The sequence below is a fragment of the Passer domesticus genome, chromosome 6 (assembly GCF_036417665.1).
Source record: "Passer domesticus isolate bPasDom1 chromosome 6, bPasDom1.hap1, whole genome shotgun sequence".
Lineage (NCBI taxonomy): Eukaryota > Metazoa > Chordata > Aves > Passeriformes > Passeridae > Passer > Passer domesticus.
In genome coordinates, this window is record NC_087479.1 from 1,282,382 (window position 1) to 1,297,662 (window position 15,281).

Sequence of the window (15,281 nt, forward strand, 5' to 3'; positions counted from 1 at the left end):
GGTGCAAATGTGTACACGATAAATTAATCTCAGCTTATCCGACAGAGCCAGGATTCCTTCGGGGCTGGGAATGGGAGCAGGAACACTTTGGAAAAGGTTTTATTTCCCTTTTTGACACCTCATTTTTAAGTGGGGGAATTGTGAAATGAAACCTTACATTTAAAGATAAAAGAGGCAGAAAAAAAGGAGTATAAAAACCAACATGGGGAGCTCCCATAGAGTCAGGAATCATGGAATTTTTAAGGTTGGAAAAACCTTCCAAGATCATTAACTCCAACCATCAACCACCACCATGTTCTCCATGAATCCATGTCCTCAAGTACCACATCCATACAGTTTTTTAGCGCTTCCAGGGATGGAGACTCCACCCCTCTTCTGGGCAGCCTATATTTTTTCCATAAAGAAATTTTTCCTAAAATTTAATCTGCATGAAAAGATTTTTAAGGCTGTAATTTAGGCTGAGTGCAGAATTGCTGAGTTGGATCAGGAATGATGAGAAAATGGGGATCAGAAGTTTGGGCTTGCAGGATCCAATAAAAATCACCTTAAAAGACCTCCTGTAGATATCACTCCCCCATCATTTAATAAATCGTATTTTTACAAAAATCTAAATGTATTTTATGCCAGCAAATCTATTAACAACACCCAGGGTGGGTGGGGCATCATCATCTGGAGGCCATCCCCAATCAGTACCTCACAAACCCTGTGGGCAGATCCCACTACAAAGCCTCAAGATGGAAAAAAATTCCCAGTTTTGAGACCTACCTGGGTAAAGAAGGGCTCGTAGATCTCCACTCCCTTGTCGGAGCCCTGCAGCAGCACCTCCTGGCCGCGGCGCCAGCTGTAGCGCACGGGCGGGTTGGAGTTGGCCACACACCTGAGGAACACGGTCTTCTCATAATAAAACTGCTCCTTGGCTTCCCCAATGCTCTGGTGGACCGTGACTATGGGATCATCCAAATCTGGGGAAAAAACAGGCAGGGAAAACCAAGTTTAAGCCAGGCTTTATACGACTCAACAACAGCGCGGCGCTGGGAATTTCCCACGACGCCTCATAACTAGTCAAGGGTAAAACAGAGACAAAACTGCTCGAAAAGCCCCAGATTTTAGAAATTTTGCTGCAAAAGTCAGGTTTAGGATTTATTTCCTTCTCCCCAACTGGATCTCCTTCAAAATTCACATTTTTAGGCAGAACAACGCAGCCAATCTCATGCAAATGTCAATCATATTTCTATTATAGTGTGATGATTACTGCGGTTTCGTCTGGTTCGCAGCTTTACTCCTTGTTTCTTCTAACTCTTTTCCACAAAATTATAAAGCTTTGGCAATAAATAGACAGCCTGATTTGCATCCAAATGGCAGGATCCAGGAGTCCATGGATCATGTGCACGCAGCTGTTTGCTTTTAAAGCTGCAATTTAAGGCAGCAATTTAATGCAGATTCCCTGCTTTTAGTTACAGGCATTTAACTTCCAGCAGGTAAATTCATCCCGGGCTTTGGAACACATTTCTCTTGATTAAAATACAGATATCGGATAATTACTCCCACTGCAGCAGCTCCAAGAAAATGAGATGCCCACAATGAGGAACTGGCTTCCACAAGGAATAAAAACACAATAGCCCTTGGAATATGAAGATACCAAAGAAATTAATTTGGGCTTTATCCCACCAGGAAAAAAAAAAAAAAGATTCCTAGTCTGGGTTTTTTTCTGAGCTTTGTCTGGAGGGACAATTTTATTGAGGAAGGAAAGAAATGGAACAAGGTAAAAATAAGGAAAGCAAGGAATGTTTTTCCTAAGGCCTGGTTAAAAACACACAACTTCCAAATGTGACCACTCTCACAGCCAGGAATTCCTTCCCAACATCCCAGCAATCCTGGCTCTCTGGCAGTGGGAAGGTTTTCCCCCTTCTCCTGTCCTTCCATCCCTGGAAAGCAATAGTTTCCGTAGGAAGAACCTTGAAGTCCATCCCATCCCACCCCTGCCATGGCAGGGACACCTCCCACTGTCCTAGGCTGCTCCAGACCCAGTGTCCAATCTGGCCTTGGGCACTGCCAAGGATCCAGGGGCAGCCACAGCTGCTCTGGCAATTCCAGCCCAGCCAGCAATTCCCAGTTCCCAATCTCCCACCCATCCCTGCCCTCTGGCAGTGGGAGCCATTCCCTGGCTCCTGTCCCTCCATGCCTTGTCCCCAGTCCCTCTGCAGCTCTCCTGGAGCCCCTTTAGGTACCCTCAGCTCTCCCTGGAGCCTTCTCTTCTCCAGGGGAACATTCCCAGTTCTCCCAGCCTGGCTCCAGCCCTCAGAGCATCTGTGTGATCTCCTCTCCAACAAATCCATGTTTTTCTTGTGCTGGAATCCTGGACTCAGCATTCCATCCAGGTGCACCCTCCAAGCACACAGGAACACAACATTCCATGTGCAACTCAGCCTTGGCTGCAACCATTCCAGAAAGTTCTCAGCACTGTTTGTTCCTTAAAATTCCTTAAAACCCTTTGGATAGGGGTTAATTATTCCTTTATCCCCGAATTCAACCTTATTTTTGCAAAGTCTAGTGTGAATAATTATCAAAATATTGGTTCATCAGGTCAATTTGAGGCCAAATTTCAGTGAAATGGAGAATGAGGTTCTCAAATCTTCATGTGACCAAAAGGATCCAGTAAAAGGCACCCTCAAATCCCTCTGCAAAGATGGAGAATCTTGGAATTGTTGAGGTTGGAGAAGCCCCATGAGATCACCAAATCCAACCATTAACCACCACCCCATTCACCACTAATCCATGGCTTCCAGAGCCACATCCACAACTGGCTGAACTTTTCCAGCAGTGCTGACTCCACCCCTTCCCTGAGCAGCCTCTTTCAAAGAGGCTTGACAATCCATGGAATTCTTAAGGAAGAACTTCGTAAATAAGTAGATTAGAACACATGAAAATTCCATGTTGAAATGCAATTTCAAGAAAAAAAGGCCAAGCCTAAAGACTAAAAATTAATCTAAAGACTAAAAATTAATCTTAAGACTAAAAATTCATCTTGAGCTGTTCCATTTTTATTCGCATAAGAAGACTGAAGCTGGAGAGTCTCTTGTTTAATTAGAAATGATGGCTCTTCCAAAATTCCCAACAATTCCAGCAATAATACTTCATAATGGGGCAAAGGTTTTAAATAAATGTTACCTTCGTTCCCCCACTCCAAAACATTTAATTTAAGATCACAGAAGAAAATTATGGATCTGCTGCTCCAAATTAGGATGGCATTTCCTAATGAGTTTTCAGTTTTGTTCAAAAGGTTATTTGAAATCACGGCAGCGCTTGAAAAGGGTTGAGAGTGCTCAGAACTTCTGGCTTCTCCTCATGAGGTTGAAAGTAAAAAGGTGAAAATTAACTCGCTGCAGTTTTTAGGGTCAAACTCCTGAGTATTGATGGAGAACATAATGTTTCCCACATTGATCCCCAGGTCATCCCTATTAAAGCACATTCCTGGATGGCAAACAAGGAGCCATGAGATCCATCACCAAGTCCAGGGATGCTCTTCCAATCTCTGATGCTTGGATGAAGGTGAATCCTTGGATAAAAGACCTGAGAGATCCAAATCTGGGCTCAGCTTCATTTTCATGAAGTTACTCAAGACAAGGCAGAGGAAATTCCTTAAAACCTGGAACCAGGACTGAAAGCAGGACTGAAACCATGTCCATCCTTTACTGCAAGAGAGCTCTTTCTGGGGAAAAATTCTTTCTCATCCAACTCATCCCTGCGAGACAAATTCCTGAGTGCCCTATCCAGCTCCAGACATGGATAAACTGGAACAATGCAGGGAACACCACCAAGGTGACTGGAGGCAATCCAGATCCAGAGGGAGCTGGGTTTGGCCAACGTGCAGATGGTTGGATGAAGGGAAAATCCAATTTCTGTCTTTGAATTCCAACCAGGGACTCCTGGAGAAGACGAAGACGAAGGAGAAGCTGGGATGAAGATCAGATGGAATTTCTGTCTTCAGCTTACTACCAGAAAATTCTAGAGAAGGTGAAAAGCTCTTCCTGGGGGTGCAGAGGAAAGGACCATGAGGTCTAGGCTGCACCAAGAGAAATTTCTCATGGATATAAGGAAAACAAATTCCCTGTGCAATCGGCCAAGTGTCCGGAGGGGCCATGGGATACTTGGAGACATCCAAAGCTCGGCTGGACAGAGTCCTGAGGAACCTGACCTTGAAGGTGGCCCTGATTTGAGCAGGGGGTTGGACAAGAGGTCATTTTAGATAAGTGATTCCAAATCACTGCATGATTCCAGGAGCTGTGATGTCATCAACTGCTTGTCCAATCTGCTCTCTTGGAACAGGTCCATGCTGGATTGTGGAAATAGGGAATAGTTTGGGAAGGAAGGGACCCTAAATCCCATCCCATTCCAGACCCTTCCATGGGCAGGGACACCTCCCACTATCCCAGGTGGCTCCAAGCCCTGTCCAACCTGGCCTTGGGCAATTCCAGGGATGCAGGGGTAACCCCAGGTTTTCTGGCAATTCCATCCCAGCCCCTCCCCACCCTCCCAGCCAGGAATTCCAATATCCCATCCATCCCTGCCCTCTGGCAGTGAAGCCATTCCCTGTGTCCTGTCCCTTCATCCCTTGTCCCCAGTCCCTCTCCAGCTAATCTCTTCCAAGCAAACACTGAACTATGGCGAGGGATGGATTTTGATAGGAATATCGGGAAAGCTCCAAGAAATCCAAGTCGGGAATGGAACTGCAGCAAAGCCTCTGCCAAAGCATTTCATAATGGTCAATTAATGGAAAATTCCCACTGCAGAACCTGATGGATTTTTTTTTTTCCAACGGCAGTACTGGAAAGATCCCGACAGCTGCAGCAAAGCCAAAGCAGAAGCACTACCAGAAGAGTGAGGAATGTTCCCAATTTTTGGGAGATTTCCCTGAACATTCCCAGTGTTGGGAATGTGTGACTGGGTGGTTACATAAGGCTGGGCTTTGCTCAAGCCATGTGAGGGCTGGAAAAGAGAAAAAGCAAGGAAAATCTGGTGTTTGGACAAAGAATTCTGCAGGGATATTGCAGGGAAACTCCAAACTTCCCTGCCTTTATCCAGGTAGTTTAAAGCCACCTGATCCCAATGTTTATGGAAAGTGTCCCTGTCCATGGCAGGGGTGGAATGGGATGGGATTTAAGGTCCCTTCCATCCCAAACCATTCCAGACACAATAATTTCAAATACCACACAAAAATAAACCTATAAAGATTTAACACTGGGAAGTTTAACAAGATGAATCTCTTCACTGTTTAACAAGAGAAGGAAAAAAATATCTCAAAATTTTCAATTTGGGTTGATGAAATTATGAGAAGTCACCAGATTACTCAATCTTTAAATCAAACTGAATCATGGGTGCTGCTACGTGGTAAAGTCTCTTAATCAACCTGAAAATAATTCGGGAAAGATGTTTCCCACAGAGGTTTGTGCCACCATCAGGTTCAATTTCTCAGTCTTTAAACTCTGAATTGAACCAAGCACTCCCCAACACCCAGATGGGCCAGGCATGGTAAACACTGGATTGGCAGAATTCCCCTCACACATCCCTGAGCTCTTGAACAAATGGAAAACTCAACCTAAGCTGATCAAAATGGGTCTAATCCAAATTCCCTGGGAATAGCATCATCGTGGTGGAGTGGAGGTGCACAGAAGTGTGGCAGACGCTGTCAAAATCCTCCTTGTGCAGAATTCCAACGGCATGGAGCTGTCTGGGAGAGGGAAACAGGGATCACGATCCCCACAGCCCTGACCTGAGCTCCGGGAGAGCCACAAAGACGAACAGCTTGGCAGGATCCAGGCTGGATTTGCTGGATCATCTCCTCCCAGCTGCTGGGCCTGCAGTTTGCTGATTTCATTTGTTAATTAGCTGCCTTTGTCTTCAGATGTTTGGAGCAGGCGGGATAAGAATAAAACACATCTGGGAAAGGGATGGGAACGGCTTCATCCCGGCGGGCAGAGCGGAGACAGCGGTGACGCATCGCTGAGCTGGAGTTATTCAGCTCCTGAGTTAGCCCTAAATGTGAAAGTCCTGTTTTTCCCATGTTATTTTTCCTCTGGGAGTTATTCAGCTCCTAAACTATCCTTGAATGTGAAAGTCCCGTGTTTTCCAAGCTATTTTCCCTCCTTGACACAGCACAAGCTTTCAACCATGGAATCATAGAGGCTGGAAAATAATTTAGGATCATCTAGTCCAAGCTGTGGCCAATGCCCACCTTGTTCCCAGCCCAGGCTCTGTGTGCCAGGGCCACCACTGCCCCATATCCCCAAGTGCCACGTTCACATGGATTTAATCCCTCCAGGCATGGGGACTCCACCTTGTACCTGTGCCAGGGCTGGGGAACAATTTTACAGAAGAAATTTTCCCTAATATCGAATCTAAACATCACAGAATCCCTGAGGTTGGAAAAGAGCTCCAGGATCACCGAGTCCCAGCTGTGCCCAATGTCCACCCTGTCCCCAGCCCAGACCTCTCAGTGCCGCCTCCAGGAATTCCTGGCACACCTCCAGGGATGGGCACTCCAACCCTCCCTGGGCAGTGCCAAGGCCTGAGCACCCTTTCCATGGGGAAATTCCTGCTGTGCCCACCCTGAGCTGCCCTGGCCCAGCCTGAGGCCGTTCCCTCTGCTCCTGTCCCTGTTCCCTGGAGCACAGCCCGACCCCCCGGCTGTCCCCTCCTGGCAGGAGCTGTGCAGAGCCACAAGGGCCCCTGAGCCTCCTTTGCTCCAGCCTCAGCCCCTTCCCAGCTCCCTCAGGGATTCTCCAGCCCCTTCCCAGCTCCCTCAGGAATTCTCCAGACCCTTCCCAGCTCCCTCAGATGCTCCTCATAAGAATTATTCTCAATAACTCACAGAATTCCAGAATGCTTTAGGTTAGAAGGAAGAAACTTAAAGCCCATCCAGTGCCTCCCCTGCATGGGCAGCGACACCTTCTGCTATGCCAGGATGCTCCAAACTCCAATCTGGCCTGGAAAACCTCCAGGGATGAAGCAGTCACAGCTTCTCTATCAAGGCCGCTTTGAAATGCTTTGTGTGGGATATAAACCTCAGAAATCCAATTAATTTCTCTATTTCTTGCATCCTACAGAAAGGAAAACGAGCCCTCCTGCTCCGCACCCCTTCACGTGTCCAGTGAGGACACACAACAGCTCTAACCAAGCTGGAAGGACGGGAATCAAGTTATTCCCAGCTCCATGTGAGCTATTTTCCCCTCTCCAAGCCTTTCAAAGAGATTTATTCTGCATCTGCAGTGCTGCATGTGCAGAACAGCCCCAGCACTGACAACAAGCAGCATTTCCAGCTGCTGGAAGGAAGCAAATGTTCCCTCCTTGTTCCCACGATGGAGAGCGTGACCCTGGGAGCCCCCTGAGGAGCTTCCATCGATTTCCAATGGAATTTCAGGAGGATCAGAGCCCTGCCAGGAGGCTGTTAACACACTCCAACACAAAAGGACAAAGCAAATGACTTCAGTATCAACAATCCCCACACAGCTCCAGCCTGTGATGCTTTCCTGAGGGTTCAGGCTACAACAGAGTTCCAAAAGGAAACATATAATGAGCTCTCAGTGACGGGATTTTATGAAGAAAACATTTTCTCCCCTCTCTTAATGAGGTTATAAATGCACCTGGTTGGAACTATGAGCATGTCCTGGTGACACCAGGGGGATGGCACAGTGGGTGCAGCACTCCAGGAGGGTATTCCTGCTCCAAGGACACCAAACAGAGCCAATTCCCATCGTTTCTGAGGCTGGATTAGCACCAGAATCCCCAGGGAACAGGCTGGTTTTTAGCACTAACAGAACAAACAACAACATCCATGACAATGCTCAAATTCCATAGAGATGGGAGGAGCCCTGAGGAGAAGGATTGGGAATGTTGGGGGATCAGAGGCTGGACATGACCCAGAATTGTGCCCTGGGCTGATCCCTCAGAGTGGGATTCTGCCCCTCTGCCCCACTCAGTTGGGACCCCACCTGCAGAGCTGCTCCAGCTCCAGATCCAACAGCAGGAGGATGTGGAGCTGCTGGAGTGATCCAGAGGAATCTGTGGAACTATTCCAAGCACTGGAGCCCTTCTGGAGCCAGACTGGGAGAGCTGGGAATGTTCTCCTGGAGAGGAGAAGGATCCAGGGAGAGCTCAGAGCCCCTGGCAGGGCCTGAAGGGGCTCCAGGAGAGCTGGAGAGGGACTGGGGACAAGGATGGAGGGACAGGAGCCAGGGAATGGCTCCCACTGCCAGAGGGCAGGGATGGGTGGGAGATTGGGAACTGGGAATTGCTGGCTGGGCTGGAATTGCCAGAGCAGCTGTGGCTGCCCCTGGATCCCTGGCAGTGCCCAAGGCCAGGCTGGACACTGGGGCTGGAGCAGCCTGGGACAGTGGGAGGTGTCCCTGCCATGGCAGGGGTGGCTTGGAATAAGATGGTTTTTAACGTCCCTTCCAACCCAAACCATTCCATGATTCCATGATTCTTTGGGCATATGCACAGATGGAAAAGGATCAGTGGATTTTCCCATCAATGGATTTTCCCAATTGATTTTCCCAATCACCGGGAATCAGAAACTCACACAGAACGAGGCACGTCCATGAATTCCCAGCAGAGCACCAGGCATGGCCTGAAACACTGAAAAAGTCCTGGAATATTGGGAATTTCTAGGATCACTCTGCAGGAAGGATTTCATTTACACCCACACTCAGAATCAGTGACTGGAGTGGAGGATCCTAACTTGATCTTGTGTTTTTAAGCAACATTAAATAATTAAAAGGCAACAAAAATGAATTAATTAAAGGGAACAGAAAAATAATTAATTAAGGGGCAAAGAAAAGTCTAACAGGAAACTCTTCCACACTGGAAAATTAACTCAGCATCTGAGTTTGCTGGACAAGATGTAACAAGCACGAAACACTGAATTTCTCCAAAAACAAGATTTAATAATTATAATTTTGAATAAAATCATAAAATAAAAAAGAAATTTAAAACAAGATTTGAAAAATAAAAAATAAGTTTAAATTTATTTAAAATTAAATTAATTTATTTAAAAATAAATTGAAAATAAAAATAAAATTTAATAATAAATAAATTATACTGATAATATATAGATTATTATTGTCTGTAAGCACTGCATGAGGGAAATCAGTACAGAAGAGCTCTTTTGGCTCCAGGGAATATAAACATAAGGAATAAAAATAGCTGGAAATGGAAGGAAACCCAATTCAGTTTGAGGAAGAACCAGACTGATTCTTTTTTTTTTGGAAAATGAAGCAGCTGAACAGAAAAACTTTGGCAGAGAGAGGATTCCTCAAAGCTCCACGGTCAGATGGTTTTTAGGGAAAAAAAAAAAGTAATTAAATTGATTTTTAATGGAACAGCAAAAGAAAAAAATCAACCCTAAAAAGCAGACAGAGCCGTGAGAGAAAAGAGGCCAAACTAAACCTGTGGTGTGGTCAATTCCAAGATGAAATTCTGTGGAAAAATGCAATCAGAGTTGATTAAAAAATTCCAGATGATTATCAATAAATCAAGTACACTCAAATCAAGACATGGAGCCATTGAAAGCATTTTTAATCCCACTTCCATCAGGCTGTTCCAGAGTTCACTTTGGAACCCCACCGTGCTGGAAAATCCAGATGGACCAGGAGCACCCACCAAAACAATGTGGAATAAACAGGATTTAATCCCACTCTGACACTGCAGGGACTGAGGTTTTTTAACAGTAATTTTGGGTTATTAATTCCCTGCATCATTTTTCCATAAACAAAGCAGGAAAAATGGATTTCCCAAGCCAGGAAAAACAGGGGTTGATGCCAAAGGCCACCTGACGTGCTCGACGTGGAATAATTGTTACAAATTGGGAGTATTAACATCTTAAGTCAGTAATTATTGGTTTCATAATCCCAAACCTAATTAATGCTTGTTCCTCCACTTCTTAAATGACAGAAACTTAATTTTGTGGAATTAATGAACAACAAACTGGGTTAGGAAAGTCTGGTTTTAGAGCACATCCATCTCTACTTAGAGAATTTTTTTCCAGAGGCTCCTTAAAAGGTTTAAACAAATCCCTGTTAAAAGGGAAATTCGGAATTAATTGAGTGTAAATAATGAGGAGGGGCTCCTGGTGAGACCCCACTGCTCTCTCCGTGCCTTATTCTGGATTTTAAATGGTCTAAAAGGAGAATAAATATATTTGAATAGAGGAAAAAAGAAATAGTTTATTATTTCTTCATTAATAATAAACAAGGGAGTGCAGAGCGGGTGGTGGAGATGATCCAAGGGTTCGAGCACTTATCCTATGAGGAAAGCTTGGGAGAATTGGGGTTGTTTACATGGAGAAGGCTCCAGGGAGAGCTCAGAGCCCCTGGCAGGGCCTGAAGGGGCTCCAGGAGAGCTGCAGAGGGACTGGGGACAAGGCATGGAGGGACAGGAGCCAGGGAATGGCTCCCAGTGCCAGAGGGCAGGGCTGGGTGGGAGATTGGGAACTGGGAATTGCTGGCTGGGCTGGAATTGCCAGAGCAGCTGTGGCTGCCCCTGGATCCCTGGCAGTGCCCAAGGCCAGGCTGGACACTGGGGCTGGAGCAGCCTGGGACAGTGGGAGGTGTCCCTGCCATGGAAGGGTCTCGAATGGGATGGGATTTAAGGTCTCTTCCAACCCAAATAATTTTGGGATTCTGGGAGTGAACCCAAAGCAAATTTCAGAGTCCAGAGCCCAAAGGAGGCTCCAGGATGATCCAAAGGATGGAGCAGCTCTGCTGGGAGAGCTGGGAATGTTCACCTGGAGAAGAGAAGGCTCCAGGGAGAGCTCAGAGCCCCTTCCAGGGCATAAAGCAATCCCAAACCTTAGTATTCCTCACCATAATCCAAATATTTCCTATTTTTTCCTGCAACCCAATCCTTCACATTTTCACTGAAATTTGAATATTTCTTATTTTTCACCACAATCCCAACCCTTCATATTTTCCCCTGCAATCCAAATCATTCACACTTTTCCCTGCATTCTAAATCCTTCACATTTTTCCTTGCAATCTACATCCTTCAGACTTTTCACTGCAATTCACATCCTTTACATTTTCACTTCAACCCCAACCCTTCGCATTTTTCACCACCATCCAAATCTTTCACATTTTTCCCTACAATCCCAATCCTTTACATTCTTTACCACAATCCATATCCTTCACATTTTTTCCCTGCTATCCAAATCCCTCACATTTTCTCCTGCAATCCCAATCCTTTGTGTTTCTCATTGCAATCCCAATCTTTCCTATTTTTTACTGCAATCCAAATCCTTCACATTTTTCACTGAAATAAAAACATTTCTTATTTTTCACCACAATCCACATCCATCATATTTTTCCTTCATTCCGAATCCTTCAGATTTTTCCTTGCACTCTACATCCTTCAGATTTTTCACTGCAATCCCAGTCCTTCATATTTTGTACCACAGTCCAAACCCTTCACATTTTTCACTGAAATCCAAATCCTTCATATTTTCACTTGAATCCAAATTCTCCATGTTTTTCACTGCAATCCCATTCCTTTACATTTCTCACTACAATTCCAATCTTTCCTATTTTTCCCAGCAATCCCAACTCTTCACATTTTTCACTACAATCCCAATCCTTCATTTTTCCCTTGCAATCCAAATCCATCACATTTTTCACCGCAATCCCAACCTTCATATTTTCACTCCAATCCAAATCCTTCATATTTTTTTCCTGCCATCCCAATCCTTCACAGTTTTCCCTGCAATTCCAGTCCTTCACATCCCTCACCACAATCCCAATTATCCATATTTTTCCCTGCAATCCCAACCCTTCTGACCATAAAAACTCCGCGAATCTGCAGCATCCACCATCAAAAGTGGGATTCTCAAGGAGCCAAACATTTCTTGGGAACAAGAGATATTTTAAGGCATTCCTAAAGGACCAAAGGCAGAATTCCAAGGATTTACTCACAGTACACGTCCACTCGGATGGATTTGATGGCCGGGGAGCCCAGGCCGTTCTCAGCCTTGCAGTAGTAGCGGCCTCCCTGGTGTCTCTGGATGTTGGAAATCCTCAGGGTTTCGTTGAAGACACTGGAATCTTGGAATCTGTCAGAGGCACTTCCTGCTGTTTTGGTCCACCTGATCTGAGCAAGCACCAAAAACCAGGATTACCTTTAGGTCTGGAAAATGGGTGGAGTCTAAAACTCAGCACCAATATCCAGGATAACTTTAGGTCTTGAAAACAAGCACAGTCTGAAACTTCACACTAAAATCCAGGATAACTTTAGGTCTGGAAAATGGGCACAGTCTAAACCTCGGCACAAATATCCAGGATAACTTTAGGTCTTAAAAATGGGCAGAGTCTAAAACTTGGATCCAAAACCCAGGATTACTTCTGGTCTGGAAAATGGGCAGAGTCTAAAACTCAGTACCAATATCCAGGATAACTTTAAGTCTGGAAAATTGGCAGTCTAAAACTTGGCACCAAACCACAGGATTTGTGTGGGTGGCACCAGGATTTCACCTTGGATGACTCAGGGAAATTCCCAAGACACTCAACAGCTCACTGGAACGTACACTTCTTCCAAGAGTCCCTGAGGAATTGCATTTCATGGGATCATGGGATGGTTTGAGTTGGAGGAGTTTAAAGATCCTGTTCCAGGCCCTGCCATGGCAGGAACACCTCCCACTATCCCACGTTGCTCCAAGCCCTGAATATTCCCAGAGATTTCTGATCTGCGAGATTTGAGGCTGCCTGTGCTGGGTCTGGGAGGAGAAATTAATTCATATTTCCAGTTTCTTTTCCTGATGGTTTTCTTATTTCTGTAATCACAGAACCATGGAATAGCTTGGGTGGGAAGGGACCTTAAATCCCATCCAATTCCAAACCAGGGACACTTCCCACCGTGCCAGGGTGCTCCAAGCCCCAGTTCTCTAGGAGAGCTGCAGAGGGGCTTGGGACACGGGATGGAAGGACAGGACACAGGGAATGGCTTTAAGTTGGAGAAGGGGAGATTTAGATTGGATAGTGGGAAGAAATTCCTGGCTGGGAGGGTGGGGAGTGGCTGGGATGGAATTCCCAGAGCAGCTGTGGCTGCCCCTGGATAAGTGTCCAAGGCCAGGTTGGACACTGGGGCTTGGAGCAGCCTGGGACAGTGGGAGGTGGAATGGGATAGGGGCTGCAATGGGATGGGATTTAAGGTCCCTTCCAACCCAAATCATTCCAGGATTCTGTGATTCCACGAACACAGAGAATGGCCTCCCATTTCCAGAGGATAAATTGTCTTTATGGGCCAACTCATGTCCTTGGGATTGCACATCCCAACACTTCCTTTTTTCCAGGGAAACAATTTTTTCCTGATCCAAGGAAAAGCCGGCAGCGACAGGAGCTGTGAACAGGCAGGACATGAGCATCCGGATTCCGTGCCAAGGATCCCAAGGAAATTGCTCTTTTCTGGCTCGGATATTGTAACACATTGGGAAAAGGAGATTTCCTTTTCTTTTCCAGCAGAGGAAAACTCTGGGAAATTATGGAAAAAATCAGCAGCAAACCCACAAAGCTATAACTCCTATGGAAAATTTTCAGTGTTTTTTTTTGCTTTATTCCCAAAGATTCCACAGTAATCCTGAAACTGGAATCTGGGGATGCCTCCAAAAATAAATAAAATAAATTAAATTAAATCAAGTTTTTAAACCCATTCCTTCACATTTGAATTCAGATTTTACACAATGGCATCCAAACTCTGGAAAATCAGGCAGATATCTAAGATATCTAAATCACAACAATTTGGGATTTGGCTTTGGAATTGCAGAGGAAACTTTCCTTACACTTCAAGTCTGAAAATCCAAATATTACTGGAAAAATAAAGGGACTTTAAGGAATTGATGAATAATTTAAAAGTGTTTTAATGAGTGGATCCTGAGGGAAAAAAATGTTTAATTCTTAGGTAAATTGGTAAAACTTTGGTTAAAAACCAGTTAAAAATAATAAATTGATAAAATTCCTTTATCTGGCTTAGTTTGATCAGGATTTTTTTTTTTAATGGAAAAGCAGGATTTAGAGAAATACCCACAAATTCTGTCCCAAAAAACCTTGGAATAACCTGGCCAATGATTAATTGCAGCAATTAATCTTCAATTAATTTGGATTACTTTGATTCCAATGTTGTTCCTTAGGATTTTCAGATGCTTCCCTGCTTCCAAAAATTAACACTTTAATCCTGAATAATCTATAAACATGTTTTCTATCAATATCCCACTGAAGAATGATGGATTTTCTATCCTGCACAGCTGGAAATGCTCTTTTCAGCATTAATTGGAGCTGAGGTCAAGAATTTCACTGTGGTTTTTTTCAGGATTTTTTGAACCTTCCTGGTGGGAAATTCTGGACTGGCACCTACCTAAATTATTCCAGGAATTTGATGAAATTATCCGAACAGCTCCAAATTTTGGATTTTTTTTTTAATTCTCCCTGGTTTTTTTATTCAGCAACTTTAATTAAATTTTCTAAAATTCACCTTCACAATAAAGATTAATAAATAATAAATTATTTTAGGGCAGAAATAAGCAGACAAATCTCCATAGGAATTCCTAATTATTCCTTTTTATAGAGGCTTTCCAATGCTGGAATCCCATTTCAAACTCCTGGAACCACAAACACATCCTCATAACTTCAATGCCTGGGAATTCCCTGGAATTCTTTAAAGGCAAATAAATACAACACATTTTATCATTTTGAGCTTCTAAACCCGCACAAAATCAAGCCTAGAGATGAGAACTCCATAAAATCCAAATCCAGAGTCTTATTTCCCTTGTGGACCTGTCTAAATCCTATTTTTTTTTTCCCAGGGACAGAAGTTGCTGTTGTTGCCATCCAGGTTCAGCAATTGATCAAATCTTCACATTTTAGGGGAAAATAAAGGCTGGGGTTTAATTAAACCCACAGGATTTAGGAGCCATTCCACAGGAAAGAGTTGAAAACCAGGAAGGATGGGCACTGGGAGAGCTGGAAAGAAGGGCATTGGATCCAAGGATGAGGCAGTTCCAGGAATTCTGTGCAGGACTTACCTCCCAGAAGCCAAAATTGCTCAAAAACGCACCTCTGCTAGGGAAACAGGATATTTGGGAATGTTCCTCTGGAGAAGAGAAGGCTCCAGGGAGAGCTCAGAGCCCCTGGCAGGGCCTGAAGGAGCTCCAGGAGAGCTGCAGAGGGACTGGGGACAAGGCCTGGAGGGACAGGAGCCAGGGAATGGCTCCCACTGCCAGAGGGCAGGGATGGGTGGGAGATTGG

General features: G+C 44.8%; 1 protein-coding gene across 2 annotated transcripts in view; it reads right to left on the reverse strand.

The window, feature by feature from the left end:
* The window catches only part of MDGA2 (MAM domain containing glycosylphosphatidylinositol anchor 2), a 194,626-nt gene that overhangs the window by 107,747 nt on the left and 71,598 nt on the right, over window positions 1-15,281 (reverse strand). The window contains exons 3-4 of one of the 2 annotated variants that reach the window (XM_064422771.1): window positions 11,961-12,135; window positions 766-962 (exon numbers count right to left, since the gene is read on the reverse strand). In XM_064422771.1, coding sequence (XP_064278841.1) covers window positions 766-962; window positions 11,961-12,135 — 372 coding nt within the window. The remainder of the gene's footprint in view (window positions 1-765; window positions 963-11,960; window positions 12,136-15,281) is intronic. The other variant, XM_064422772.1, reaches the window with a different exon arrangement.